Source organism: Oncorhynchus gorbuscha, unplaced genomic scaffold (genome assembly GCF_021184085.1).
Source record: "Oncorhynchus gorbuscha isolate QuinsamMale2020 ecotype Even-year unplaced genomic scaffold, OgorEven_v1.0 Un_scaffold_346, whole genome shotgun sequence".
Taxonomy (NCBI): Eukaryota; Metazoa; Chordata; class Actinopteri; order Salmoniformes; family Salmonidae; genus Oncorhynchus; species Oncorhynchus gorbuscha.
This window is the reverse complement of record NW_025745205.1, coordinates 948,469-962,683: the sequence shown is the minus strand read 5'-3', so window position 1 is coordinate 962,683 and position 14,215 is coordinate 948,469. Positions and strand designations below refer to the sequence as shown.

Sequence of the window (14,215 nt, the reverse complement as noted above, 5' to 3'; positions counted from 1 at the left end):
GAGAAAGGGAGGGGGAGAAAGGGAGGGGGAGAGGGAGGGGGAGAAAGGGAGGGGGAGAGAGATGGACGGAGAAAGGGAGGGGGAGAGAGATGGACGGAGAAAGGGAGGGGGAGAAAGGGAGGGGAGAGAGATGGACGGAGAAAGGGAGGGGGAGAGGGATGAAAGGGAGGGGGAGAGAGATGGAGGGGGAGAGATGGACGGAGAAAGGGAGGGGAGAGAGATGGACGGAGAAAGGGAGGGGGAGAGATGGACGGAGAAAGGGAGGGGGAGAGAGATGGACGGAGAAAGGGAGGGGGAGAGAGATGGACGGAGAAAGGGAGGGGGAGAGAGATGGACGGAGAAAGGGAGGGGGAGAGAGATGGACGGAGAAAGGGAGGGGGAGAGATGGACGGAGAAAGGAGGGGGAGAGATGGACGGAGAAAGGAGGGGAGAGAGATGGACGGAGAAAGGGAGGGGGAGAGAGATGGACGGAGAAAGGGAGGGGGAGAGAGATGGACGGAGAAAGGGAGGGGGAGAGAGGGAGGGGGGGAGAGGGATGAAAGGGAGGGGGAGAGAGATGGAGGGGGAGAGATGGACGGAGAAAGAAGGGGGAGAGAGGGACGGAGAAAGGAGGGGGAGAGAGAGGGACGGAGAAAGGGAGGGGGAGAGAGAGGGACGGAGAAAGGGAGGGGGGAGAGAGATGGAGGGGGAGAGATGGACGGAGAAAGGGAGGGGAGAGAGATGGACGGAGAAAGGGAGGGGGAGAGATGGACGGAGAAAGGGAGGGGGAGAGATGGACGGAGAAAGGGAGGGGGAGAGATGGACGGAGAAAGGGAGGGGGAGAGAGATGGACGGAGAAAGGGAGGGGGAGAGAGATGGACGGAGAAAGGGAGGGGGAGAGAGATGGACGGAGAAAGGGAGGGGGAGAGAGATGGACGGAGAAAGGGAGGGGGAGAGAGATGGACGGAGAAAGGGAGGGGGAGAGAGATGGACGGAGAAAGGGAGGGGAGAGAGATGGACGGAGAAAGGGAGGGGGAGAGAGGGAGGGGAGAGAGAGGGATGAAAGGGAGGGAGAGAGGATGGAGGGGGAGAGATGGACGGAGAAAGGGAGGGGGAGAGAGAGGGACGGAGAAAGGGAGGGGAGAGAGAGGGACGGAGAAAGGGAGGGGGAGAGAGAGGGACGGAGAAAGGGAGGGGGAGAGAGAGGGGGAAAGGGAGGGGGAGAGAGAGGGAAAGAAAGGAGGGGGGAGAGAGGGACGGAGAAAGAAAGGGAGGGGAGGGGGAGAGATGGACGGAGAAAGGGAGGGGAGAAGGGGGGGGAGAGATGGACGGAGAAAGGGAGGGGGAGAGAGAGGGAGGGGGGAGAGAAGGGAGGGGGAGAGAGAGGGACGGAGAAAGGGAGGGGGAGAGAGATGGACGGAGAAAGGAGGGGGAGAGAGATGGACGGAGAAAGGATGGGGGGAGAGATGGACGGAGAAAGGGAGGGGGAGAGGGATGAAAGGGAGGGGGAGAGAGATGGAGGGGGAGAGATGGACGGAGAAAGGGGGGGAGAGAGGGACGGAGAAAGGGAGGGGGAGAGAGAGGGACGGAGAAAGGGAGGGGGAGAGAGAGGGACGGAGAAAGGGAGGGGGAGAGAGAGGGACGGAGAAAGGGAGGGGGGAGAGAGAGGGACGGAGAAAGGAGGGGGAGAGAGAGGGACGGAGAAAGGGAGGGGGAGAGAGAGGGACGGAGAAAGGGAGGGGAGAGAGAGGGACGGAGAAAGGGAGGGGGAGAGAGATGGACGGAGAAAGGGAGGGGGAGTGAGATGGACGGAGAAAGGGAGGGGGAGTGAGATGGACGGAGAAAGGGAGGGGGAGTGAGATGGACGGAGAAAGGGAGGGGGAGTGAGATGGACGGAGAAAGGGAGGGGGAGAGAGAGGGACGGAGAAAGGGAGGGGGAGAGAGAGGGACGGAGAAAGGGAGGGGGACGGAGAAAGGGAGGGGGGAGAGAGGGACGGAGAAAGGGAGGGGGAGAGAGAGGGACGGAGAAAGGGAGGGGAGAGAGAGGGACGGAGAAAGGGAGGGGGAGTGAGATGGACGGAGAAAGGGAGGGGGAGTGAGATGGACGGAGAAAGGGAGGGGGAGTGAGATGGACGGAGAAAGGGAGGGGGAGAGATGGACGGAGAAAGGAGGGGGAGAGAGAGGGACGGAGAAAGGAGAAAGGGGGAGAGAGAGGGACGGAGAAAGGGGGGGGAGAGAGAGGGACGGAGAAAGGGAGGGGGAGAGAGATGGACGGAGAAAGGGAGGGGGAGAGAGATGGACGGAGAAAGGGAGGGGGAGAGAGATGGGAGAAAGGGAGAAAGGGACGGGGGAGAGAGATGGACGGAGAAAGGGAGGGGGAGAGAGATGGACGGAGAAAGGGAGGGGGAGAGAGATGGACGGAGAAAGGGAGGGGGAGAGAGATGGACGGAGAAAGGGAGGGAGTGGATGGTTTTGTCTCCTAACTGCACTGTGGCTTGATGCTAATGCACTCCTAATGGATCCTTGGATTCTACCTCGGGCCCATCATTACAAAGCTATCCCAGCATGCACTGCTGCACTGTTTCTTAGCTCCACTGGGGTTTCAGTCGGTGTCTGCTCAGAGACCTTTAGGCGTATCCTCCTGCATGCTAGTGTGTATGTTGTGTTTCTATGTTGTGGAGAGTGGAATGCGAGAGACCATGCTAAACGTCCTGGCCAGCACACTCAACCGACCTTGCTCTCTTTCAGTGGACAAGAACAAGGCTCGGGGGGCGCCGTTGGCGAGGACCCTCTCCCAGACCAGCACCACTACTCAGGTAGGAGGACCCAGCCAACCCCAGCCGCCCCAACCAGACCTGGTCCCAGTCCCTGCCGTCCCTCTCCCAGTCCAGGGACCAGTGGTCTCGGCATCCCGCACGGCCCGGGCTCTAGTGGAGGCTAAGCCGGCCACGGTGGCCCAGTACCGTGCCCAGTGTGAGAAGAAGAACCAGAGCCTTCAGCAGCTCCGACGGCTCCTGGAGCAGGGCAACCGTCGGATAGAGGCCCTGGCTACCGTGGTGCAGCACCTCTTCACCGAGGTAACACAGGAATATGTCTGGGTTTTACTGCACCTTGGTGTGCTGTTCTGTCACTTTATCCTTACCTACATGTACAAATGACCTGGATTAACCTGTACCCTCGCACATTGACTTGGTACCGGTACCCCCTGTATACAGCCTCCACATTGACTTGGTACCGGTACCCCCTGTATACAGCCTCCACATAGACTTGGTACCGGTACCCCCTGTATACAGCCTCCACATAGACTTGGTACCGGTACCCCCTGTATACAGCCTCGTAATTGTTATTATTATTTGTTTTTGTTTTGTTTATTTAGTCAATATTTTCTTCACTGGATTATTTGTTAATGAAGGGCTTGTAAAGTAAGCATTTCACGGTAAGGTAACACCTGTTGTAGTCGGCGCATGTGACATAAAATGTGATTTGTTTTGTTTGTTGTAGTTAGGTGCTTGGTGAGCTGAAAGGAATGTCCTCTGTCTATTGTAGTAACTATGGCCTTGTTGTTATAGAGGGCAGAGAACCAGATCTGTCCTCTGTGTGTGTTTGAGTGGTGCCATGGATATTATTCATGTAGCAATATAGATCTAGTGGGTGTTGGTTGGTTGACTTGCAGAGCTTCTGTTTACATGACTGAGGAGGAGGAGGCAGGAAGGACCGTAAAATCTCACCACACCCACTCACCATTTAGGGTCCATGGCTGTCATCAAATACACAGGACCTTTCCATCCAGAACTATGTATGACTATTGATGAGTGGGTGTCAACGGTACGCTGTGGTTGGCTGAATGTGGATGGCTGCATGCATGAAGTATCTGTGGTCTTCTGTTGTCCACTACTAAAACAAGCAGTTCTGTGTGTGTGTGTGTGTGTGTGTGTGTGTGTGTGTGTGTGTGTGTGTGTGTGTGTGTGTGTGTGTGTGTGTGTGTGTGTGTGTGTGTGTGTGTGTGTGTGTGTGTGTGTGTGTGTGTGTGTGACTGCCACCAGTCAAAAGCAGCCTCTCAATCATGACACTGCTATCCCCTATCAATATCCTACAAAATCTCATCCATATCTTATATAGTGTCCATCTATACGTGGCTTTGGCTTTCTTAGACGAGGATCCTGTTGAACCAAACTGAGTTCCTGGTTCATGTCTTTTGAGGGTGTGTTCTATCAGTGTTTTAAGCCAGCGATTGGTCCAGCCAGGCGAGTGGGTGTGGCTTGTGTGGATAATACCGCCTGTCACTCACAGAATCCCGGACTTGAATAGGCTGCTGTGTAAATATTTGCAGAGATCTTTACCCTCCTCTGTCTTCAGGACGAACGTTTGGAAACGAATTATAGACCAGAATCTACTAACACAGAGAGAGAGTGAGGTTTCACTACTCTGTAAATCCTTTCATGACAGGCAATTCCACATCAATCTTTGTCATACTTTTAATTGTTCTGGTACGGCAGGAACATGTTTGGAATAGCAGTGATAATCTGCTCCAGGCGCCGAAATCCCTGGGCGTTTATAAAGTATACTGGCTCACCTTGCTTTAACAGTTTTATGGGGGCATAGTGAACTTTTCAAATTCTTCATCTGTATGACAACTGGCTAGGGAATGTGCAGCTCACAACCTTTTTCCCCAGATTCTCTCTTTCATTCTCTCTCCGTCTCTCTCCCTCTCTCTCTCCGTCTCTCTCTCTCTCCCTCTCTTTCATTCTCTCTCTCTCATTCTCTCTACCATGTCCTAAAGCTGATTTGGTCCTTAGTTTCTCCTCACACTTACAACATGACAGCAAGTCCCAGTTGTATCTGATATGCTACCCCACATCTGGTATGAATGAAGAACTGTAACATCACGGTTATGTGTTTAAAGGAGGGGGGGTAGGGAGGGAGGCAAAGATGGATACATGGAGATGGAGGGAAGGGTGGTCTACAGCCTTGTGATGTGATGTTGACCACGCCTACCGTCTGCTGACCCTACCTGACCAGAGGTGTTACACACACTGAGCTTCACATTAACACACACCGTCTGTCTGTGTCCGAGTGGTGTTAGACTGTGTTCTCTCCCATCACTCTCTCGCTGTCTGAGTGGTGTGATAGACTGTGTTCTCTCCCATCACTATCTCTCTGTCTGAGTGGTGTGATAGACTGTGTTCTCTCCCATCACTATCTCTCTGTCTGAGTGGTGTGATAGACTGTGTTCTCTCCCATCACTATCTCTCTGTCTGAGTGGTGTGATAGACTGTGTTCTCTCCCACCACTATCTCTCTGTCTGAGTGGTGTGATAGACTGTGTTCTCTCCCATCACTATCTCTCTGTCTGAGTGGTGTGATAGACTGTGTTCTCTCCCATCACTATCTCTCTGTCTGAGTGGTGTGATAGACTGTGTTCTCTCCCATCACTATCTCTCTGTCTGAGTGGTGTGATAGACTGTGTTCTCTCCCATCACTATCTCGCTGTCTGAGTGGTGTGATAGACTGTGTTCTCTCCCATCACTATCTCTCTGTCTGAGTGGTGTGATAGACTGTGTTCTCTCCCATCACTATCTCTCTGTCTGAGTGGTGTGATAGACTGTGTTCTCTCCCATCACTATCTCTCTGTCTGAGTGGTGTGATAGACTGTGTTCTCTCTGTCTGAGTGGTGTGATAGACTGTGTTCTCTCCCACCACTATCTCTCTGTCTGAGTGGTGTGATAGACTGTGTTCTCTCCCATCACTATCTCTCTGTCTGAGTGGTGTGATAGACTGTGTTCTCTCCCATCACTATCTCTCTGTCTGAGTGGTGTGATAGACTGTGTTCTCTCCCATCACTATCTCTCTGTCTGAGTGGTGTGATAGACTGTGTTCTCTCTGTCTGAGTGGTGTGATAGACTGTGTTCTCTCCCATCACTATCTCTCTGTCTGAGTGGTGTGATAGACTATGTTCTCTCCCATCACTATCTCTCTGTCTGAGTGGTGTGATAGACTGTGTTCTCTCCCATCACTATCTCTCTGTCTGAGTGGTGTGATAGACTGTGTTCTCTCTGTCTGAGTAGTGTGATAGACTGTGTTCTCTCCCATCACTATCTCTCTGTCTGAGTGGTGTGATAGACTGTGTTCTCTCTGTCTGAGTGGTGTGATAGACTGTGTTCTCTCCCATCACTATCTCTCTGTCTGAGTGGTGTGATAGACTGTGTTCTCTCCCATCACTATCTCTCTGTCTGAGTGGTGTGATAGACTGTGTTCTCTCCCATCACTATCTCCTGTAAACCTGGTTTCATCTCCTAGAGAAAAGAACAACCATGTGGTTTCACCTTCCACAACATTCACTCCTCCACAGGTGCTGTTCTGTGACAGACTGTGAACTGAGCGGTCATTTAGATAGTAGAAAATCATCTCCACTATGCTGTTCTGAATCAGACAACGTTGGTTTCTGTATCAAGTTAAGGAAATCATTCGTTGTGTCAAGTACTGCATCAAGTCAAGGGATTCCTGCTTCAGTCCGGTTGGTTTCCTTTTCCACTTTCTAACCGAACACCCCTCTGTGGAGAAGACAGACAGCTCTGGAATGCTTTTCTGGCTTTCTATTGATTGGAGAGATGGATTGAAGGGGAGACGGGGGAGGGAGAGAAATGGAGGAGGGATTGGGGAGGAGAGAGGGACTAATGCACCGGCTGCAGTTTCAAGCCTCCCTGCAGGCGGGGAGAGAAGGGTAAAGGGAGTCTGTTGCGTTCCACCACATCACCTGTGAGCTGTACATCTGGGGAATCAATAACCCCGCCCCCTAGCTTTGAGCCTTACCGTAATCCTCCTGATAGAGGGAGAAGAGAGGTTCCTATCTGAGGAACAGCAATGAGCTCTCTGAATGTAGTAGAGGATGTCAAGCCAACTAAAGACGAGAGCAAACTTAAAACTCTCTAACAGAGTAGTAATACTAATGAGTGATTAGTACAATTATATTTAAAATGCCCCCCTAGATAAACCCAGGTCGCATTCATAAGGGCACATATTAGTGAAGCGTTTGGGGGGGGGAACCTAAAGCCTTGTTATAGTCCCTACCTGTTTCAGTATGTTTTCTCCCATTTGGTGCCTAATGAACACACCCATGATCTGGTGCCATCAGTTATTTTAGATTAGACTACGTGGATATCTCCTGGTGTACATACTGTGTTGACTTGTAGTGTAATAGTGTGGATGATTGTGAAGGAGGGATGAATCCTCTGAGCTGTAAACGAGTGGAGAATAGCCCTCCTGTCTCATCCCTCCATCCGAGTACATTTCCGTCATAGGGAAGATTTCCTGGCTAGCATCTGGCTAGCTAGGAGTATATTTAGAGAGTCTTGGCAGTGAAATATCTCCACACTTATGGCATTATAAGCCTTCTATTGACTCTACAGTGCCAGACTCTGTATTTGTGTGAGTCTAATCTAAAAGGAGAATGCCAGTGCTGTCTTGGCCTGCAGAGACCACTTGAAAGCGCCACGTAGAAGATTCTACAGTGCAATCCAAGCCAGAAATGGGATGGATTAGCCAGCTTTGACGTGAAGGACACGAGTCAAAGGTGGCATAAAAAACAGTTGATTAGGTCTAATAGGACTCTGCTATACCACAGCAGTTTGAGCATCTGGTTAGACTGTAAACTCTCCTTCCAGACCCACATCAAACATCTCCAATCCAAAGTTAAATCTAGAATTGGCTTCTTATTTCACAACAAAACATTCTTCACTCATGCTGCCAAACATACCCTCGTAAAACTGACCATCCTACCAATCCTCGACTTCGGTGATGTCATTTACAAAATAGCCTCCAACACCCTACTCAACAAATAATATGCAGTCTATCGCAGTGCAATCCGTTTTGTCACCAAAGCCCCATATACTACCCACCATTGCGACCTGTACGCTCTCGTTGGCTGGCCCTCGCTTCATACTCGTCGCCAAACCCACTGGCTCCATGTCATCTACAAGACCCTGCTAGGTAAAGTCCCCCCTTATCTCAGCTCGATGGTCACCATAGCATCACCCACCTGTAGCACACGCTCCAGCAGGTATATCTCTCTAGTCACCCCCAAAACCAATTCTTTCTTTGGTCGCCTCTCCTTCCAGTTCCCTGCTGCCAATGACTGGAACGAACTACAAAAATCTCTGAAACTGGAAACACTTGTCTCCCTCACTAGCTTTAAGCACCAGCTGTCAGAGCTGCTCACAGATTACTGCACCTGTACATAGCCCACCTATAATTTAGCCCAAACAACTACCTCTTTCCCTACTGTATTTATTTTATTTATTTATTTTTCTCCTTTGCACCCCATTATTTGTATTTCTACTTTGCACATTCTTCCACTGCAAATCTACCATTCCAGTGTTTTACTTGCTATATTGTATTTACTTTGCCACCATGGCCTTTTTTTTGCCTTTACCTCCCTTATCTCACCTCACTTGCTCACATCGTATATAGACTTGTTTAAACTGTATTATTGACTGTATGTTTGTTTATCCCATGTGTAACTCTGTGTCGTTGTTTGTGTCGAACTGCTTTGCTTTATCTTGGCCAAGTCACAATTGTAAATGAGAACTTGGTCTCAACTTGCCTACCTGGCTAAATAAAGGTGAAATAAAATAAAAAATAAACAATCTCCACTGTAACTATGTAGCAGGCAAACTAATAGGCAATGGCCAAGCTCTATTTGATTCCCTATAGGTCATGTCTTTGAAAAGTAGAATCTAGTGAGTGTTGTTAGTGCTGCTAATGTTTATGAATGGATTAGCCCCACAGACACATGTACTGTACAACCACTGGCTCTTTTTAAAGGTTAAAGGAACCAGAGAGGCTTGACCACGCAGCCCCCGAGGCCCAGAGCAGAGGGCCTTAGCCCAGCCTGACCTCACGCTCATCTAGCCCTCTCCCCCCAGACCCCCAGCTCCAGGCCCTGTCTCTAGGGGAAATATATGTGGGCTGGAGCTTGGCCAAGGGCGGCTGGGTTGGAGGTGGGGAGGTACTGCTAGGCAGGGCTTGATGTGCTGAGTACTCCTTGGAGAGGGAGAGGGAGGGAGGTTTATTTGATGTAGACAGACCAGTTTCCTGAGCAAGCGAGAGAGTGGAGTGGTAGAGGTGGTTGGAGAGGGGGAGGTTCTGACCAGGCACATTGTAGTGGAGCTCCTAGATGTAGCACTTGGCCCATCAGCAGCCCAGGGGGAATAACATGGGCTCCTCTGGCAGCAAAGCCTGCCTGAAGACTCCTCCACATACCAGAAAGAAAGGCAAGGTGTGTTTGTTTTCTCTCTCTCTTCTTTTCACTCTTTCTTTCTCGCTCCGTTTGCTTTATTTTTGTTGTTTTTGTTTTGCGCATCTGTTGGCGGCTGTTTGGCCTTTATCTCTCTATTTATCTATCTATCTCTCTCTATCTCTCTCTATCTCTATCTCTCTCTATCTCTCTCTATCTCTATCTATCTCTCTATTTATCTATCTATCTATCTCTCTCTCTCTATTTATCTATCTATCTATCTCTCTCTCTCTATTTATCTATCTATCTATCTCTCTCTATCTCTTTATCTCTCTCACTCTATCTCTATCTATCTCTCTATCTCTCTATTTATCTCTCTATTTATCTCTCTCACTCTATCTCTATCTATCTCTCTATCTCTCTATTTATCTATCTATCTCTCTCTATATCTCTTTATCTCTCTCACTCTATCTCTATCTATCTCTCTATCTCTCTCTATCTATCTCTCTATTTATCTATCTATATCTCTCTATCTATCTCTCTATCTATCTCTCTATCTATCTCTCTATCTATCTCTCTATCTATCTCTCTATCTATCTCTCTCTCTATCTCTCTCTCTATCTCTCTATCTATCTCTCTCTCTATATCTCTTTCTCTCTCACTCTATCTCTATCTATCTCTCTATCTCTCTCTATCTATCTCTCTATTTATCTATCTATATCTCTCTATCTATCTCTCTATCTATCTCTCTATCTATCTCTCTATCTATCTCTCTATCTATCTCTCTCTCTATCTCTCTCTCTATCTCTCTATCTATCTCTCTCTCTATATCTCTTTCTCTCTCACTCTATCTCTATCTATCTCTCTATCTATCTCTCTCTCTATCTATCTCTCTCTCTATATCTCTTTATCTTTCTATCTCTCTCTATATCCTTACAGCTGACCGACTGGATTCATGACTATAAAGTGTGTGTGTGTGTGTGTGCATCATGCCATGTGTCAAATAGAGACGGTTATGCAGTGATCGTTGTGTCTCTGTTTTAAAGAGTGTGAACATTTATTATAGCACCGTCTCTGTTTGACCATTTTAGAGAAATGTATGTGTGTGTGTGTGTGTGTGTGATTAGTGCAGGGTGTAGCCTTCCATCCTTTCAGGATGTTGAGACAATGTTGATATGTATGAGAGTGTAAGTCCAGAAGAATGATCAAGTTCATGAGAGAATTTGTGTACGTGACGTCTGAGAGGAAGCGTGTGTGTTTTAGATTCAATCGATCTACTTATTAATGCGTAGGCCTGTCAGGTGAGTTTTCATGGCACGTGTTCCCTGTTTCTAAGATGCCCAATGTCACTTCTAAGTCACCCTATAAGTCGTCTCTCCACAGTATGATAACGGCGTGATATGAATACAGTGTCATAAGGAAAACAGTATCTGATGTCGAGACAGCTGCTGAAAACGCTCGCTTGGTTCCCAAATCCGTTTGTGCTGTCTCGTCAACTCCTACGGCACCATAGAAGATGGCAGATGGCGCTAACAGATCTGGGACCAGGCTATGAAAATGCAGCTCTCAGAAACGTGCTGTCTCTGTAGCCTACCCAGCGGGCTAATGTAGGTTGTAGTAGGTTGTTGTTAGAAGTTACAGCATTCCTCGACACGCCTATAGGAATATGTTATTAGGTCACCATACTGAAGCCTGTAATTTTTCGAAGTCTAAGAAGCTATTGTTGCCAAGGAACGAAGTTGTGGAAAGATGACTGTCAGTCGAGTCATAATGTCTGACGCAAAACGATTGTCTGGTTCCACTTGAAACGAAAGTCTCACATAGTTTAGGAATAGTTTTTCCATTGACTTAATAACTAATGGTCTCTCTCTCTGTCTCTCTCTCTGTCTCCCCCCCAACAGCGTGAAGAGACATTGAAGCTGAAGAAAGGACTGTCCCTGGAGCTTTCTACCCTGCGCGATGAGCTCAGTAAGAAAAACACCACCTCAAGCATGTCTACCCCTCGACCTCGTGTCTACCCCTCGACCTCGTGTCTACCCCTCGACCTCGTGTCTACCCCTCGACCTCGTGTCTACCCCTCGACCTCGTGTCTACCCCTCGACCTCGTGTCTACCCCTCGACCTCGTGTCTACCCCTCGACCTCGTGTCTACCCCTCGACCTCGTGTCTACCCCTCGACCTCGTGTCTACCCCTCGACCTCGTGTCTACCCCTCGACCTCGTGTCTACCCCTCGACCTCGTGTCTACCCCTCGACCTCGTGTCTACCCCTCGACCTCGTGTCTACCCCTCGACCTCGTGTCTACCCCTCGACCTCGTGTCTACCCCTCGACCTCGTGTCTACCCCTCGACCTCGTGTCTACCTCTTACATATGCACATTTATCAGCACGTCGGTTGCTCAAGGAAGCACAAGTGTTTGTCTGAAGCAGAAAATCTGTAAATAAGAAAATGATCAACGAAAACATTTAATCTGACAATTCTGTCTCGTTATGAGTGAAGCCAACAAGTTTTTTTATTTTTTATTTTTTTTATTTTTTACAACACTCAATGTGAATGAACCTTCCCTCTTTCACTCTCATTTCCCTAACCTGTTGGCTTATCATTAAGGCCTTATCAGGTCGTCAACTGCCTTCCAAAGCTCTGTGTGCTGGCCAACTCTCTGCCTCTGTGTAGACATTATTAGCCCCCACCCCCTAGGCATGCTGTATTTGGGAGGCCTGAATGCAAGCCTCGGCATGTTTTGCAAAAATGTGTGTGCCTGTGTGTACACCTGTTAGCATGCAAGTACGTGTGTTTGCACGTGTCAGGGAAATGCATTGAACTGATGTTATTGGTAGCCCGTGCAGCGGTCATAAAGCCTTCATAATTACAGACCGTCTCCTTTGTCCAAAGTCTTCCTTCAAGCAGGACTTAACGTCTTCCCTCCAAGCATTCACCAACAGTAGTTAGTGGTAGTCTCTCTGCAGCATCCTCTCTGTTTACCCTTATGGAGACCTGCTACATCACTGTCGTGGCAGGACAATAGTCTTAACATCATGGGTTTGGGGGCTGTGAAACTGCTTGTCAGGGAAGGGGGTTGTTCTCTTTAGGAGGAAATGTTCAGACTCTAATTCTGGAGAAACGTCTGGTTGTTGTAGAGCAGGGATCAGCAACTAGATCACACCGCGGGACGATTTCTTTCTTAAGGAGATGGTCAGGGGGCCAGAGCATAATTACAAGTACTTTGTAGACTGCCGATATTATATTTGACTAAAACACAATCATTTCAAACCTTGCTTATATTTGGATACAATCACATATATCTATTATCCGTTCGGTATCCTTATGAACAAAATAAAAATCACTTGGAGCTGATTTGCTGGTGTTTCTAGTCACTATTACATTTTATTTTACACGGGGGGGCCAAATAAAATCATCTGCGGGCCAAATTTAGTTGTAGTGCAATCTGACATTTTGACAACATTTCGATCCATGTTTCCCCCAGAATTTCAAATACTTCCAATTGTAAAAAGATGCATCCTTCCTCTCTTCAAGATGATCCCTGATCTGACACGACTGGATAGGTCAATAATATGTGATAGAATCCAAGCTTACAGCTTTCCATTTGTCTTAGTGGTGATCATTTCAAACAAGGCGGGAAGGTGTTTGTGAACATGTTGAAACACTCATTGTTTTGGATGTGTTTCAAACATTACAAGGCATTCAGTTCTGTTCCGCCAATGACATCAGAGTGGCGTTCCAGAGGAATGGGCTTGTTCAGTTCTGTTCCTTCGACTTGGCCCAGACCCCAGATGTTGTAATGTGTTACGAAAGGGAGAGGAAACGTGCGCCGTTTCACTTTACCCAAGTGCCCCCATGACCGTCTCAGACGTCCTGCCAGACCTCGTCAATCCTCGCCAAGATGCCTTAGAGGCATCTGGTTGGAATGCCTGTACAATGTGGTTCTGATGAATAATACCAACGGCCGCCTGCTGTCAGGGATATAGAGAGCTAGAAAGCCCCCTTCTCTTTTAAACAGACAGGCACACACACTCGCATGCATGATAGACACACACACACACACACAACACTCCGACTACAATTCTGTCTTTTTTTTCTTTCACACACTTTTCTCTCTCGCACACGTTTATACAAACAATACTTTTACTACACAGTGAAAACCATTCCGTCTCAACACACACTCCTCCTGTAAGCCCGGACACACCCTTTAACTGCCCTACCAAGCCCTCTCCCCCTAAAAGCAAACACGTGCATAGATGCACTTTCTTTCCCACCGAACCTCAGCAGAAAATGTATCGACTACCATCTGTTTGATGAGCGGGGGCTTTGGTGTGCTTGTTGAACCTTGACCCCTGTTTTTACACATGACTGTGGAATGTATGAATCTCACTCTCACCACCTCCTTCAAAACTCTGTCTGTTAACGTCAGACTTTGAGAAGTGCTAACAAGTCTCTCTGCTATGTCTACTGTATGTTTGACCAGCAGAACCTGTGTCAATACGTTTCTCTTCAAGCTAGTGAAAGAACATTGTCAGTCTGACTTCAGGGATTTTATTTGTCTTTCTGACAGTTTTGCAGTTCACAGTTCTAGGCTCTTTAAAATGAGTGGGTAATGGTCACAGTTCAAATTTGTGGCTTAAGTTGGTGATATTTCAGGTTTGGCATTGAAGCCCGTGATCTACTTCCCCGAAGTCTGATGAACTAATAGATACCATTTTGTATGTCTCTGCTGGTTAGCGTTGGCTTGTGAAACGACCTCCAACTTCCTTCGTACTGGACACAGATACATAGAAATGGTATCCACGAGTTCATGTTAATCTGGGGAAGTAGATAAAGGGGATTCATTGTTAAAATCCTGAACTATCCCATTAAATCTGATCCTAGATCAATTTGATCTTGAGCTGATAATGGCTACAGTAACATGCTTGAGTAAATCCTGATCCTAGATCTGCCCTTAGATACACATTCTTTCCAGCTCCCTTCCTTGTTCCTTCTTGACCCATGATG

The 14,215-nt window shown here is 48.2% G+C and overlaps 1 protein-coding gene across 4 annotated transcripts in view; it reads left to right on the top strand.

Moving 5' to 3' along the window:
• The window catches only part of LOC124017880 (microtubule-associated tumor suppressor 1 homolog A-like), a 55,165-nt gene that overhangs the window by 30,103 nt on the left and 10,847 nt on the right, over window positions 1–14,215 (top strand). For 2 of the 4 annotated variants that reach the window (XM_046333132.1, XM_046333134.1), the window contains exons 2-3: window positions 2,728–3,056; window positions 11,112–11,178. In XM_046333132.1, coding sequence (XP_046189088.1) covers window positions 2,728–3,056; window positions 11,112–11,178 — 396 coding nt within the window. Of the gene's footprint in view, window positions 1–2,727; window positions 3,057–9,097; window positions 9,253–11,111; window positions 11,179–14,215 lie in introns of those variants that run through there. The other 2 variants (XM_046333135.1, XM_046333136.1) reach the window with 2 other exon arrangements.